Source organism: Chanodichthys erythropterus, chromosome 13 (assembly GCF_024489055.1).
Source record: "Chanodichthys erythropterus isolate Z2021 chromosome 13, ASM2448905v1, whole genome shotgun sequence".
In the NCBI taxonomy this organism is placed as follows: Eukaryota; Metazoa; Chordata; class Actinopteri; order Cypriniformes; family Xenocyprididae; genus Chanodichthys; species Chanodichthys erythropterus.
Genome location: NC_090233.1, coordinates 19,180,980 through 19,194,755, shown reverse-complemented (window position 1 = coordinate 19,194,755; position 13,776 = coordinate 19,180,980). Strand labels below are relative to the sequence as shown.

General features: G+C 38.3%; 1 protein-coding gene across 1 annotated transcript in view; it reads left to right on the top strand.

The window, feature by feature from the left end:
* The window catches only part of sh2b3 (SH2B adaptor protein 3), a 56,715-nt gene that overhangs the window by 8,511 nt on the left and 34,428 nt on the right, over positions 1 to 13,776 (top strand). The window contains exon 2 of the mRNA XM_067405917.1: positions 7,891 to 8,880. Coding sequence (XP_067262018.1) covers positions 7,918 to 8,880 — 963 coding nt within the window. The 5' untranslated portion in view covers positions 7,891 to 7,917. The remainder of the gene's footprint in view (positions 1 to 7,890; positions 8,881 to 13,776) is intronic.

The following is a 13,776-nucleotide window of genomic DNA, read 5'->3' as shown; positions in this document are numbered from 1 at the left end:
TTGTAATAATTTAAGTGCATTAAATGGAATGGAATTTAAAAGTAAACACATGGCTTTTTCTTGATTTTTGTCCTGTGACATTATCCCCTTCTTGACATCTTATTTAAGTTTTGCTTTAGCTACCATACCTGTCACGCCTAAAATTTTGAAGTCAAAGTTCATATCTGCATGTGAACGGTGTGTGTATGTGTGTGTGTGTATAAGTAAGTGGTCACTAAGGCAGGGCAGGGTTTCCTGTCTCTGTAAGCCCACTGCCTGTCTGCTTCCCGCACACTCTTTATTTTTGAGTCTTGTTATAAAGAAGTTCTCATGCTTATGCGAAGTGTTTGTTCCTTGTTGTCTGCACGCTCGTCGAGTCATAAGGAGGAAGCAGGCATGAGGTTTGCGATTTCTCTGATTCAGCAAAATTACGTGTATGAAATCAGTTTCTGAGACTCGGTATCATCTGGGCACTGCTTTTATTATCACGACCCTACAGTACAGGAAACTCACTGTGTGTGTCGAGCTTCCAAAGACCCCAGCCGGGGAATTAGAGGTTGCAAATGTAATGGACTTAAAGCTGAATTGGAATACAAAGCACGGAAATTACACCAGTGCACCAAGTTGAAGTGTTTGGCTTAAATGATGACTTTGAACTGTGTGTGTTTGATTTGGTTAATGTTAATAGAGCAGTTGATTTATAGTGGTTTCTTCAGTCCATAATATCTGTTAAACTTTATTTAAATATTAGCGGCTTGAATATTTTTTTTTTTTTTTTTTTTTACATTAAGTTAAAAAATTCAACTGATTTTTTATTTAATTAATTTTCATTAGTGATTTTTCATCCAAATACATATATATATATATATATATATATATATATATATATATATATATATATATTTATATATATATATTTTTTTTTTATGCATTTTTGTGAACCGATTACTGTGGAATTGATACTGTTAATATACTCTACATTATAAGAGTAAGGTTACAAATCTTGGTAAATTTCAGATTTTTTTTTAATACACAAACTAATTTACCCCACGTTTACTTTTGTGCTGAAAAGTTGTTTATGAAATACAAGCAAGTATTTTTAGGTAACGTTAACAGTAGGCATTGCATGATTCGATTTAACCTAGCAAGGACCTTTTAAACACCATAGCAACTACATCGCAACAGCTGAAAATCAGGACACCTTATTGACCACATAGCAATGACGTGGCAATCAACCACAACTGCCAATAATGGTTGTGACTCTCATCAGTTTTTGAATGCTGTTTTTGAGTCATTTGATTTTAACTCAAGTCTTGCATAGTGTGAAGATGCATTTGTTCTGATGCAAAACTTATTGACTGTTCACACATAACACGTTTTTGCAATCCACTGCACTGCTTTTCGATTGCTTTTCTAAGTAAACAACACTACATGGACATCTTTGACTCTTGCACTTACATCTTTTGCAGCCTCTTTCTCGTGACACAGTGTTCTAAAAATGTTACAAGTAAAAGTTTGTAAAAGTTCTACCACATCCCAAAGGTGCTCTATTGGATTGTGATCTGGTGACTGTGGAAGCCATAAGTGTAGTAAGAAAATCTCCCTCACACCATTACACCACCAGCAGCAGCCTGAACCATTGATACAAGGCAGAATGGATCCATGCTTTCATGTTGTTTACGCCAAATTCTGACCCTACCATCTGAATGTTGCAGCAGTAATTGAGACCTATCAGACCAGGCAACGTTTTTCCAATCTTCTCTTGTCCAATTTTAGTGAGACTGTGTGAATTGTAGCCTCAGTTTCCTGTTTTCAGCTGGAGTGGCACTAGTGTGTCTTCAGCTGCTGTAGATCATCTGCTTCAAGATTGGACATGTTGTGCTTTCAGAGATGCTCTTCTACAGTAGAGTGTCAAAAGAACGTCACCTCTTGCGTGCTCAAAAGAACGTCACCTCATCTTCTCTGACAGGTGTCCTGCACGTGCAGCTGACATAAACCACACTTTCAGTAAACAAAAAGAAAATCCTATCCAGTGGTGAAGTGTTTTCTGTGTTGACAAATCTTTTGCGATGTCCTAATAACAGTCGCGATTCGCACGCAACGCGTCAACGTCCGCTAATGTCCAATTCGCGACCTAATGACTCCTTTGAACAGATTCATTTTAATGAATCATGACAACAACTGATCTGTCCACACGGTCTATAATGAATCATTTACTCAAACAACTCTGAAATGAGAACATAAGTGTGATTACCCCATTTAGCAAGAGTGGTTAGTAAAATTAGCCTTAATAATCCACAATATTTTCAGGTTATTTAAATGTCAATGTGTAGTAAATTAGGCCTACCTCTAAAAAAAGTGAATTTAGACTGGAGTGAGGTGAAACCAGAACAAAGCAAGTTGTTGTTTGCTAGGTGCATTCAATTGTATATGGTAGAAAATTATATTATTATAACTTCTAAATGCTACTTTTTAATACTTTTCAGGTTTAGCAAAAAAGCATCTTCTCTTACAAAGCTATAAAATCACTTTTTTTTTTTTGCAAAGAGGGCAAGAAAGAATTACAGTGAGAGTGACGGGTACTTTATTGTCAGTATTGGGCTCGCAGATCACGTGGGTAGGGTAATAATAATATATGCAAATAAATTAAATCACACTGTGATTTGAGACTTTGGTCATACCGCCCAACTCTGCCAGAAAGACCGTTATCAGAGTAGTAAAGTGCAAAGTATATGGAGAGGGGAAAACACAAGTGAGGAAAATAAAAAAGCTATTGGTGTGAAACAGGAAATGGGTTAAAGTGGTTGTTTGGGTATGTGGAGGTTTTAAGATGGAGAAATAGGGCAGTTAGGGTGAAAAGAAAACACGATGGAGGTATTGCAAAAATGGGAATTTAACATGCATGCATGTGAAGGATGAGGAAGGGGAGAATGATGGAGAGAGAGAGAGACGGCCAGAGAGGAAGTGATGTTAGTCTGTTTGGAGGTTGCTGAGTCATGAGTGGGCCGGATGATCACTGATAGAACGAGCAACTGGGGGCCAGCGCAGGGGGCGGGACTACGTCACGCGGCATGTGCGCTGAACAACAGCACGCGCTCTGCAGGACGGGCCTTGCTGTAAACACGACGTATGTCTTGAATTCTGCTGAAAAGATCAGCTTATGACTTTCCAGGCTGGTTCGGTGCTAGTCTGGTGCTGGTTAACCAAGAAATTTTTGCTGCCTTAAAATGAATATCATTGCATGCCTTTCCAAACCTGTATGACTTGCTTTCTTCTGTGGAACACAAAAGTGCCATTTTTATATGATGAGAGAAAACCATACGGGTTTTCAGTGACAAGAGGGTATATAAATGATGCCAAAATCTTCTTAAGAATTTTTTTTTTTTTTCCATTACACTGCATCTGGTGTTTTTAAATACAGAAATGCATTATGTGTGAACAGCCCCAGTCATTTACTCTGAATAATCTTGTCTTTGGTTTGCATCCAAAAAGTTTCAGATACATCTGGAAAATAACCAAATGAGCTGTCATTTTTATTTGTCAAATATTCAATCATGGATTATCATAAGAAAATGGCTTTGCAACATGGTTTTTTAATAGATAAAACAATTTCCATCAAAAATATCCATTGGACCATTTTCATAGACTGTGAAGACACAGCTCCACAGATATTAACATTGTAAATCCAGCAAAGTTTTGTATATTTTCATTTTTAAAAAGTGTAATGTACATCTATAACACTATACTTTGTGTTATATCACACTGACATTAAATGACATTCTTCTGACCAACATAATCTCTCTATATATTTTCTGCCTTTTGTAAAGTCATATAAATGCTATTGTGGGTTTTTTTTTCTTTTTCTGTTGTAAATTAAATTAAATCATAGTGTCATTTAAAAATTAAAAACTACCAAAGTTTGCATTTTTGAGTAAACCATTTCTTTAAGCAAGTTAGGAAGCCTTGTGTGCAAACCACCAAACCAGCAACACATCTTAAAGACGTGTTCGTGACCAGCTTTGCATGTCTTGTCAGAAAGGACTTTGCACACCAAAGAAAACAGCTATACGTGTGATGGGTGTTCCTCTCCCTGTGTAGGTTAATGCTTCCTGTCACCCAATAAAAGAGCAGAGCGCATGATGCCATCTATAGAATGGCCCCCTTCTCTTACTTACTATGCGAGTGTTGTGGTTTTTCTGATCTGTTGCTCTCTTCATGTACTAAACCTACATTTTGTCATGCTTCAGGGCTTCTAACAGAACTTTAAGAACAGCCCTCTAAAAAAGAGCAGTCGTGTTTACTTCTCACGCAGAGTTAAACGCTCACAGGCGTCCGAGAAGGCTGTGTGCTCGTGAATGAGGATGTGGGGAACAAGAATGGGGAGATTGGCTCCAGTTGTGTCGCAACGTGTCTGGTGCAGCACAGCACCCATGTGCAGATTTTTTTTTAGCCTCAAAAGAAAATTTCCCCAGCTGCAAATGGCGACTGTGATCTGATTCCGAAGGTGGTTTGTACCACGTGTGGAGGGACTTGCGCATTCACAAGCGAATTTCGCATCGAGAACCGCGGGCCCGTCAGGGACTGGTATCAGATGTTTCTGACACTTTCAACTTCCTCAGTCTTCCTCTTCACATCAAAGATGGCCTCAGATATTTCTGTGTTTGACCTGTGGCATATTATAAAGTGGCATGAGCGATATTAGTCACTCTCTTCCTGTACTGAAGAGCTGAATGAGTGAGTGAGTAAAAGTGAAGAATCTGTATTGTGCCAGCTCAGAGTTCAGAAGACTGCGTCAGCCCTTCAGTGATGAGCTAAACTGATACACTTTGTTAGCGTTCATAGAAAGTTTGATTCATTGAACAGACTAGTTTCGGTACAGAGATTGCTAAGTCAGTAGACGTGCAGAGTAAACAAAGAGATAAACTGTTCACACACACTAGAATATCAAAACCTTATATAATATGATATTAAAACACAATCTCTCACAAAATACTTGTTCACATAGTGGCAGATCTTTAATTCTGTATTGTGGCACATCCAAGTGCAAGGGCGTAGATTTGGTTTCAACATTGTGGGGGGCTGAACATTGGTATGCCTGTTATTATTTTCTTAATCAAAAATAATAATCTGTTTTATGTGTAGTGTTATTGGATATCTATCTATCTATCTATATATATATATATATATATATATATATATATATATATATATATATATCCTTCATAACTTAATGAAATTTATGTATAATCATTCATCAAATTCTAACATAACTGAGTGATTCTAAAAAGAAAGAAATTGTTAAATATTGAAACCACCAGTAGGCGGCAGCGATTCGCTTTTTTATTGAGTGAGTCACTTTGATCGTTCATTTAGCCAATTCGCTCAAAAGTCAGATTAATTTAGGAAGAAAACAAACACCGATGTGAATAATTTTGTCATTGATAATTACAGACACGATTGAAAAATGAACAACGGCTGTTTTGGTAACTGGTTACAGTTGCACTGATAGTTATGGCTAAATTGCAATGGATTAGCTAGCTAAAATATATGTGGAGTGTACTTAGCTATTACAATATTCTCATACCTCCTTCTCAGTACATACTTTATTCTTTTTAACGTCCCTCTTTGACCATCAGTTCAATATAGTCAGCTGGGCAGCGGTTCTCTTCTTCTTTTGGTGCTACCCCTCCTCTCTCATTCAGTAGAGCACCACTCGAGTTGTTTTGGTGAAAGTGCGACACGCATTGGTTGGCCGTTACCAATCGGTTCAATGGAGGGGGAGTATTTTTTTTTTTTGTTTAATTTATTATGACAAACTCATATTTGATTAGAAACAAAATTATTGTTGCAAAATAAATGAATTCTACATATTTTTCATTTGATCTACTGTGATTTTCATGTTGAAATATTGGGGGTGGTTGTAACTGATGGATTTGAATATTGGGGGGGGGGGTTACCTCCACCCATGCCCCCCACAAACTACGCCCCTGTCCAAGTGAAACGGATTATTTAAAAAAAAACAAGCTCTATGGTGGGACTTGGTTCAGTTTATTGGTTGTTGGTTGAATGGAGGCAGATCTTAGGCCCTTTTTACTCCTGGTATTAAGATGCGTTTTTGTTGATTGGTTCAGTGGACGAAGCTAAATACAGGTGTAAACAAGGTCTAAAACATTTTGAGCTTGTCCACTTTTGACCAAGTATTCGAAAACACATTCTACGGGGTAGCTTTCATAGTGTAAACGCTCATGTTGTCAAATGCGTTCAAACAGCACAAAAGATGCATAAACATTGTGGGAAGCGCACTAGCCAGACACGCTAGCCACAACTCTGTTGGCTGGAGACCCAAGTTTGGTTTGAATGTACCAATCACAATTCTTTCTCACCATTCCTGATTTCTAACATGCACTCACAGCGGTCTTGCGGCTATCAGAGCAGAAACGAAAGCTGATGCTCTCCGTAAATTATGTGAGCATATTTTGTCAATTAGATCGAAAGATCTGAAAAAACCCATACATTTACCCACCCATAGACCCTCCCTTCGAAGAAATCAGGACAGAATTGGTTGAAAGTGGTCAATACAGACGGAGGCACCGATAGCCTTGTGGGCAGCATCGGCATATAGCTCCGTTCGCTTCGGGGTGACCCGAGTTTGAGTCCCGGCTCATGGACCTTTCCCTCTCTCTCTCTGACTTCGCTTCCTGTTTACATACTGTCCTATCCTAATAAAAGGTAAAAACAACAAAAGGTGTAAACAAGAATGCATCTCCCTCATCTACTTGTGATCTGATTGATCAAAAAGCATCTTAATACCAGGTGTAAACAGGGCCTTAATGTGCACTTGCAGTTGATTTTAAGAAAGGGGTGGGGTTTAAGCAGACAAAATGATTTGAGATGTCCAGCATACATCACCTTTTTCACCGGAAGATTGACATCAGAATTCGAATTTCCATTTCTAGCCACTTTGAGCAATCACACTGACCTGTTCATATGCACTTATGAAATCACTGTCAAAACTTTCATTGGTAGTTTGTAAATGTTGTTGCTGCTTATTTGAAAAAGTTGCACTCTGCTCAACTTTGTTGAATTGTGTTCAATGATCTTTGACACTCAAATCAGTGGAACTCAGCAGTTCTATTAGGTATGTTTATGTGCACTGTTGTTTCAAAGGTTTGTTCAAATATACCATAAACTTTGCAATCACATTCATTTATGTGTGCATTACATCTGTTCTGAACAAAATTTCTGCGTAAGCACAGTGCCTAGTTGCCACAATCAGAAACAAAAAAGGCCAGCACGAGAATGTCACCAGAGCTACCGTGAGCATAAATAAACACGCACATTCGCAAGACGTAATATCTATATAAACACACATCAAGACACCGCATGTGTGCACATTTTTAAAGCAGTTTGAAAAAGTAGTCAGATTAAAAGATTTACAAGGCTAAAATTTTCCTGTTAAGCAGATTAAGATCTTCACCACCCCTCAATTGCTTAGAAATTTCATTTGAAATTTGAGCTCATTCACATTGATTGAGGTGTTTACATGAAGATTTTTCAGTCCAATTTAGCCATCAGTCCAATTATAAAAGGATTATTAGTTTGCATATAAATGTAGCTTCTGAAAATGAATAATGTTTGGTTGCCTTTCTATATTAATATGCAGCAGCCATAGAGTCTAGAAACCTTAGCTCACATGTACTGAAGTAGCTTCACAAAATAGCTTAAATTAAATGTGTACTTGATATTTTTTTTAATTAAGCATTTTAAAAAAGCTACTTGAGTCGGTGCTATATTTCGAATCCAGTCATACACAATACTGTTTAGCAATAATATCTTTCAAAATATAGCACAGCCTCTTAATTTTTAGTGCATGGATGCAATTTTGTGATGTTGTTCACTTGTTTTTCACAGTGATTTCCTGCTGTGCTGGTTACTGCAATGAATGGTAACACTGTCCAGCAGACCACAAGCACTGCACCATCCGTATCACCTCCTTGTGGATGGAGGGAGTTCTGCGAGTTGCATGCCAGCACCACGGCCCGAGAACTTGCCCAGCACTACCGGCGCTTCATCAAAGAGCGACCGGTACAGGATGTCGTCCCGCCGGAAAGTTTCTCAAAGCAGTTCAGTGCCCTGTTCCAGCACCACTTCAGCTGTGAGGTGGCTAAAGATGCAGAACCCGCCTTGCGGCCCCCGCCGCCTCCGCCCTTACTACCAATGACTGGCCGCTTACGCATCACTTCCTTCTCAGGGGTGCTGGATTACCGGGAGACCGTGCGGCCGGGAGTGGCTCCGCTAGTTGCCGTGTTTGCGCCCAAACCAGATGCCAGCAGCATCCCTAGGGAACAGGAGCAGTTGCAGCGCTGCTCTCCTACAGACACTACACGCAGAACACGGCCACATAGCCAGGAAGATGAACACCCGGAGCAGAGGACCGGGTCAGAGCGATACACGCCCCCTGCGTTTCCCTTCCCATCCCGTAGTGAGGTAACCCACATTTCCTTTAGACGCATTCGAGAAACAGTATGCCAAGTCTTTAAGAAATCTCCGCAACTTGATGAATCTTCAAGTGGTTACCCAAGGGACGATTCAGTCCAGGTGGGCGGACCATCTGCGACTGTTGAATGCACATCTCAAACCCCACCTCAGACTGTGCAGGTACCTGCCCATCGCACCTCAAAGAGGGCTATGCTGTGGGAACGTTGGAATCCATTGCGAACTGTGAGACGGAGGCAAGAGACAGGAAGTATTTGTAAAGAGGGGCAGCTGCGGTACCTGGAGGTGGATGACACTATCTCAGACACACCCCCACATTGGCTGCGCTGCCGCCTGCAGGTCAGGAGGACCAATGACCACACAGCTAGTGAGAGGTACCAGCTAGAGCTCTATGACCCACCCAAGGTAAGGAGACCGATCGAAATGCATTTTTGAAGAGTGACTACTGTCATGCATTTATTTTTTTTCCTAATTTGTTAAATGTAGAGTTTGTAGTTGTTGCTGGCTTACTGTAACTTGATATATTGGTCAAATCTTTTAAGGCGCTTTTCCACTGCGTGGTACGACACGATTCGGCTCGACTCACTTTACTTTGGCTCGGTTCGCTTTTCCACTGCAGTTTAGTACCGCTTCAAAGTCTTGTGTCGCAAATCCAATAACGCTGGTAGTGATGATTCTCTCTGACCAATCAGTAATCTGCAGTGTTTACATGTCACATTTTAGTATCGGTACGGCTTGCTTGGAACCTCAACCGAGGTGGTACTAAAAAAAGTACCAGGTACTAGTTACCGTACACAGTGGAAACCGGCCAAAAGTGTGCTGTACCGAGCCATACCATGCAGTGGAAATGCGGCATTAGATAAAATCAGTTTCAGCAGAAAAAATGTTAAGGTATATTTCATGGAAATTTGTTAAATTGTCATCATTTTCTTGCCTTTACAGTATGTTTTCTAAAACTCATGAATTTCTTCCATGAAACACAAAATGAGTTGTTTAGTAGAATGTCCTGGCTCATTTGCATTCATGTATCTTCAAATATGGCATGTCAAAATGCGTTATACGAAGTTTGATGTCAATGACAAATCATGCAAGAACCAATTGCAATTGTACATTTAGGACTGAAATCTGATGTGACTTAAGCCCCGTTGACCCCGCCAGCGACTTTCTCGCTGCATGTGAAGTCGCTTGTGGGCGTTCCTAGTGCTGTCGCTCTAATATCATTGGTAGACTGCACGTCTGATCATATCTATAGAAAATGCAATCACAAATGATATATATAAAACTAAGAAATTATTCTAATTTGACTAGGAATTAGGTTTAAAATAATTAAAAGTAACATTCTGCTGTTGTAGAGTGTTGTGACTGCAGAGCAGCTCAGTGCAATAAATCATTAACTAGATTAACGATCACTCTATCAACAAATTAAACTCACTCATACGGTAAAAAAAATACTAAAACGTCATTCGAATTTGACAAATAATCTAATTTCTTGCCCCTAATAATCAATACAATGCAGGGAAACTGTAATATGAACTGCAGCAGTGCTAAACTGCTCACAGCATCATATAATTAACTGCCGACAGTTTCTTTTCCACGCATCATTTTATTATATCCATGTATGTACAATCAAATCATATAAAACAGTGAAATCGCTCTGGATCTATACTGTCTGTCTTGCCTGAACTCGAGACAGTGACGTGAGCTCCAGAGACGTTGTCTCCCGTTGCTTGACACGCCTGACACGGGTGTGAAAAGGGCTTTACCTTGAACAATTATATTTAAATATATGCAAGCTTGAATGAGATTTCAGAGCCAAGTCATGACGTGTTTTAGTTAAATTTTATTAACATTTCACACACCAGTTTTGACGTCAATGACACATGAGAGCCAAGCGTTCTGTTTAAATATATTCAAATGTGATTGAGATTTAAGAGCGATGTCTTGTTTTAGTTGATAAAAATTACAATTTAATTTACCTATATGCAAATATGCTGCATCAAGATGTGTTGCACCACGTTTGATGTCACTGAAACATGAGAACTAATTGGATTTGATGTCAAACATGGTGTGAATGATCTTGAGGCCTTTCATTTTCAATATCGCAAATACAAATGAGCTTTAAGAGCTATGGCAGGCAGAGGGGAGGATTTTCAGTAAATAACTTTTAAAATCAATTTAGAAAAGTAGCCCTGTAGCTCTTACATTCTGCAAAATTCATCCTGCTACATTGAAGAAAGAAATTCAGATGGGTTTGAAACATCATGAGGGTGAGTAAGTGATGAAAATGGTTTTGTTTTTTTGTTTTTTCTTGAAATCAAAACCAAGGATTGGCGTGATTCATCTAGTAAGTGATATGTTCATAGTAACACTAATTTAACCTAATTATCCACCCACATGCAAGACAAACAGCCAATTTGAAACAGGGTATGATTGATGTTATCGTACGTAATGAAACTAATAAGGACACAATTACTGTTTTGTCTGCATTTCTCTCCGCCTCGCTCCATTTCTCCTGGTTACACAGCATGATAGCCTAATTGGTAGTTTTGTTAGTTCATTCAGGCAGCAAATGATGTCTGCTCACTTGAGAGGTTACGGCACGGCTATATCAAGGCACTGATTGGCTGCTGAGGAATCTTGGCAGAGATGTGAGGACTGGCTCTGAATGTCTATATAAGGGAACGACAACGTAGACCAAGAAAGTTCAAACACTTAAAGTTTATACACTCCAATAAATGTCAGAAGCATGCACACACATTTTAGCTTCAAATTAGAAGCACATTAATTGTTTTTTTTTGTTTGTTTGTTTTTTTTACATTTTTTATTTTCATCATTTTGAAGGGAGAGAGATCTAAATGCTTTTTCTGAGCATGCATCATACTTCATTTCATAGTATCTCATGTACTGCATGTATATGCTTGTGAACATTGTTGTGTGAGCTTCGAGGCTGCATCACAGAGCACATACTAGTCCATGCCTTGATTCTGTAATTGTACGCTCTATGTTTGGTGTGTTCGCTACAATAGCAGCAGCGAGGGCTGCTATGCTAAGAGAGGAAGCTGCAGGGTAGCTGATAATTTCTTTGCGTGAGAAACTTTGTTTCAGGGAAGTCCTAACTTTAAAACCAGCATGTGCACAGCAGATAAATTAGTTTATCTGCTTTCAGATTTCACAGAAGTGTTGTATTATTATCAAGTTAAATGACTAGATAGGTCAGAAAAAAAGTGCTAGAATATATGTATAAATATGTTTACTTGTGTATCCAGGGCTCAACATCAAGCTTTTCCATGTACTTGTCTATTAGACGATTAAAACTAAACAGTTTTTAAGTGCATGACATTTTAGAATCATGACTCACTGAAGCTGCTAGATGAATCATAATTGCTGGATTTTCATGTTCATTTTAGCCTAAACAGATTGCTAGTTACGTGTTTCTAGGTAAAAAATTATGCCATCCATCCATCCTAAATATTTTACTCTGGAAAGCCACGATTCACCAGTCATGATCAAGCATTTAAAAGAGAGCCTCTTTGATAAGCCATGCAATATATGGGGTCAAAATCTGCTAAGGGGTGAATAAATGTATCTTTTATTAGAAAATTAAACAACATTTTATCAAACTTTGATAATTTCCTTTAATCTTTTAAACCAGTGTTTCTCAAACTGGGGTACGTTTTTTTTCTAACGAAAACCAGAGCAGAACTACAACACACGAATGCGGCTTTGAACGAATCGTGAGAGTCAATGATTCAATGATTCATTCACAGCCACTTGCTTCGTTACTGAATGAATGACTCGATGACTCACTCATAAAAACAGTGACTTGTTTAATATTTAAAAGTATCACTTCGTTTTACCATCAAGCCTATTTCTCTATTAAACATTTTTTTATTTAAAACATTATTTATTTTATAAAGTTATTCATAAACGTAAAAATATGCACTGGAAAATCAATTTAGGGGGCAAATATTGTCCCTTAATGGAAAAGGTGTGACTGCAGTCGAAGTGGAAGAGAGGGGGTACGCAGAAGAATGGGAATCCCTTCAGGGGGTACTCTACGCTAAAAAGTTTGAGAACCACTGTTTTAAATGACTAAGAAGATAGTGATCACTACATTTTATGAAAATCACCTGTCAAGTTCCAAGAGTCAAAATGGACGACTACAGGGACTCATCTCAAGATCACTCATTTATGATTTCATCTATTGCCAAAATTATGGGAAAAAAAGATCAGTCAAGAATAGAAAATTATTGAAAATATTCAATTCAGAAATGTCAGGATCAGAATGCTTGGTTCCTGCATAAGCAATGTCTGTCAAAATATAACATTCAACATGTTCAACAATGTTCACTAACGTAGGTTTTCAATTAGATTGGTGTTTATTCTCTGTAGCATGCAGTGTGAAGTATTTCACTCATTCCAATTCAATTTCAACAAGTGAAGAACAAATTCATACTCGTGTGTTATGTATTACATACAATATCATCTCTGACAGAGACAGCATGTTAAAGGCCACCATTTTCTCACTCTTCTCAGAAAGCGATGACATTAGTCAAAGTATCCAGTAGTGTGGGTTTTCCAAGTAATGCGTGTATTCGCTGGACCTCTGCTTGTAAATACTACTGTTTATTGTGCATGTTATTTTTGGACAGACATCAACGTTGTGATATTCAAATGATGTGGATTTGAAAACAGATGGTGAGGTGATAATTATTTATTTCTTAGTCTGCAAGTATTCAGTGAAGTGACTGATGCCCATGAGTGTGTTATGTCGATGTTTTTAGTTTTAATATTTCAACCAACATGGACATAACATGCATAAGGGATGAACTGTTAGATTTTTGGGTAATTGTAAAACGTCCTGGAGACATTTATTATTATATAGTTCATTATTAGGGCTGCACGATTTATTGCACGATATGGAAAATAACATTGAACTTAACCCTCTGGAGTCTGAGGCTGATTTGGGGCCTGGAGAACTTTTGACATGCCCTGACATTTGTGCTTTTTTCAGTTGTTCATAAACATATTAATGGAAAAAGTGTCATTACACTGTATTCAGCACAAACTAGGCTACAATAATATGTGAGGAACATGTATGTACATGTTTGTGTTTTTGAAGGAATAACATTTATGCGTGGTTGTTGAAAAAACAAAAAACTTAAGTCACTGAAATAAGGCCAAAAAAAGTATAATAAATCTGTGTTCATAAGACTTTAGGGTATTGGAGGTTGTAGACTAGAGTTTTTGCTTCAAAATTATGTAAAAATTATGCTGCCTACTCCTTCATATTTAACAATA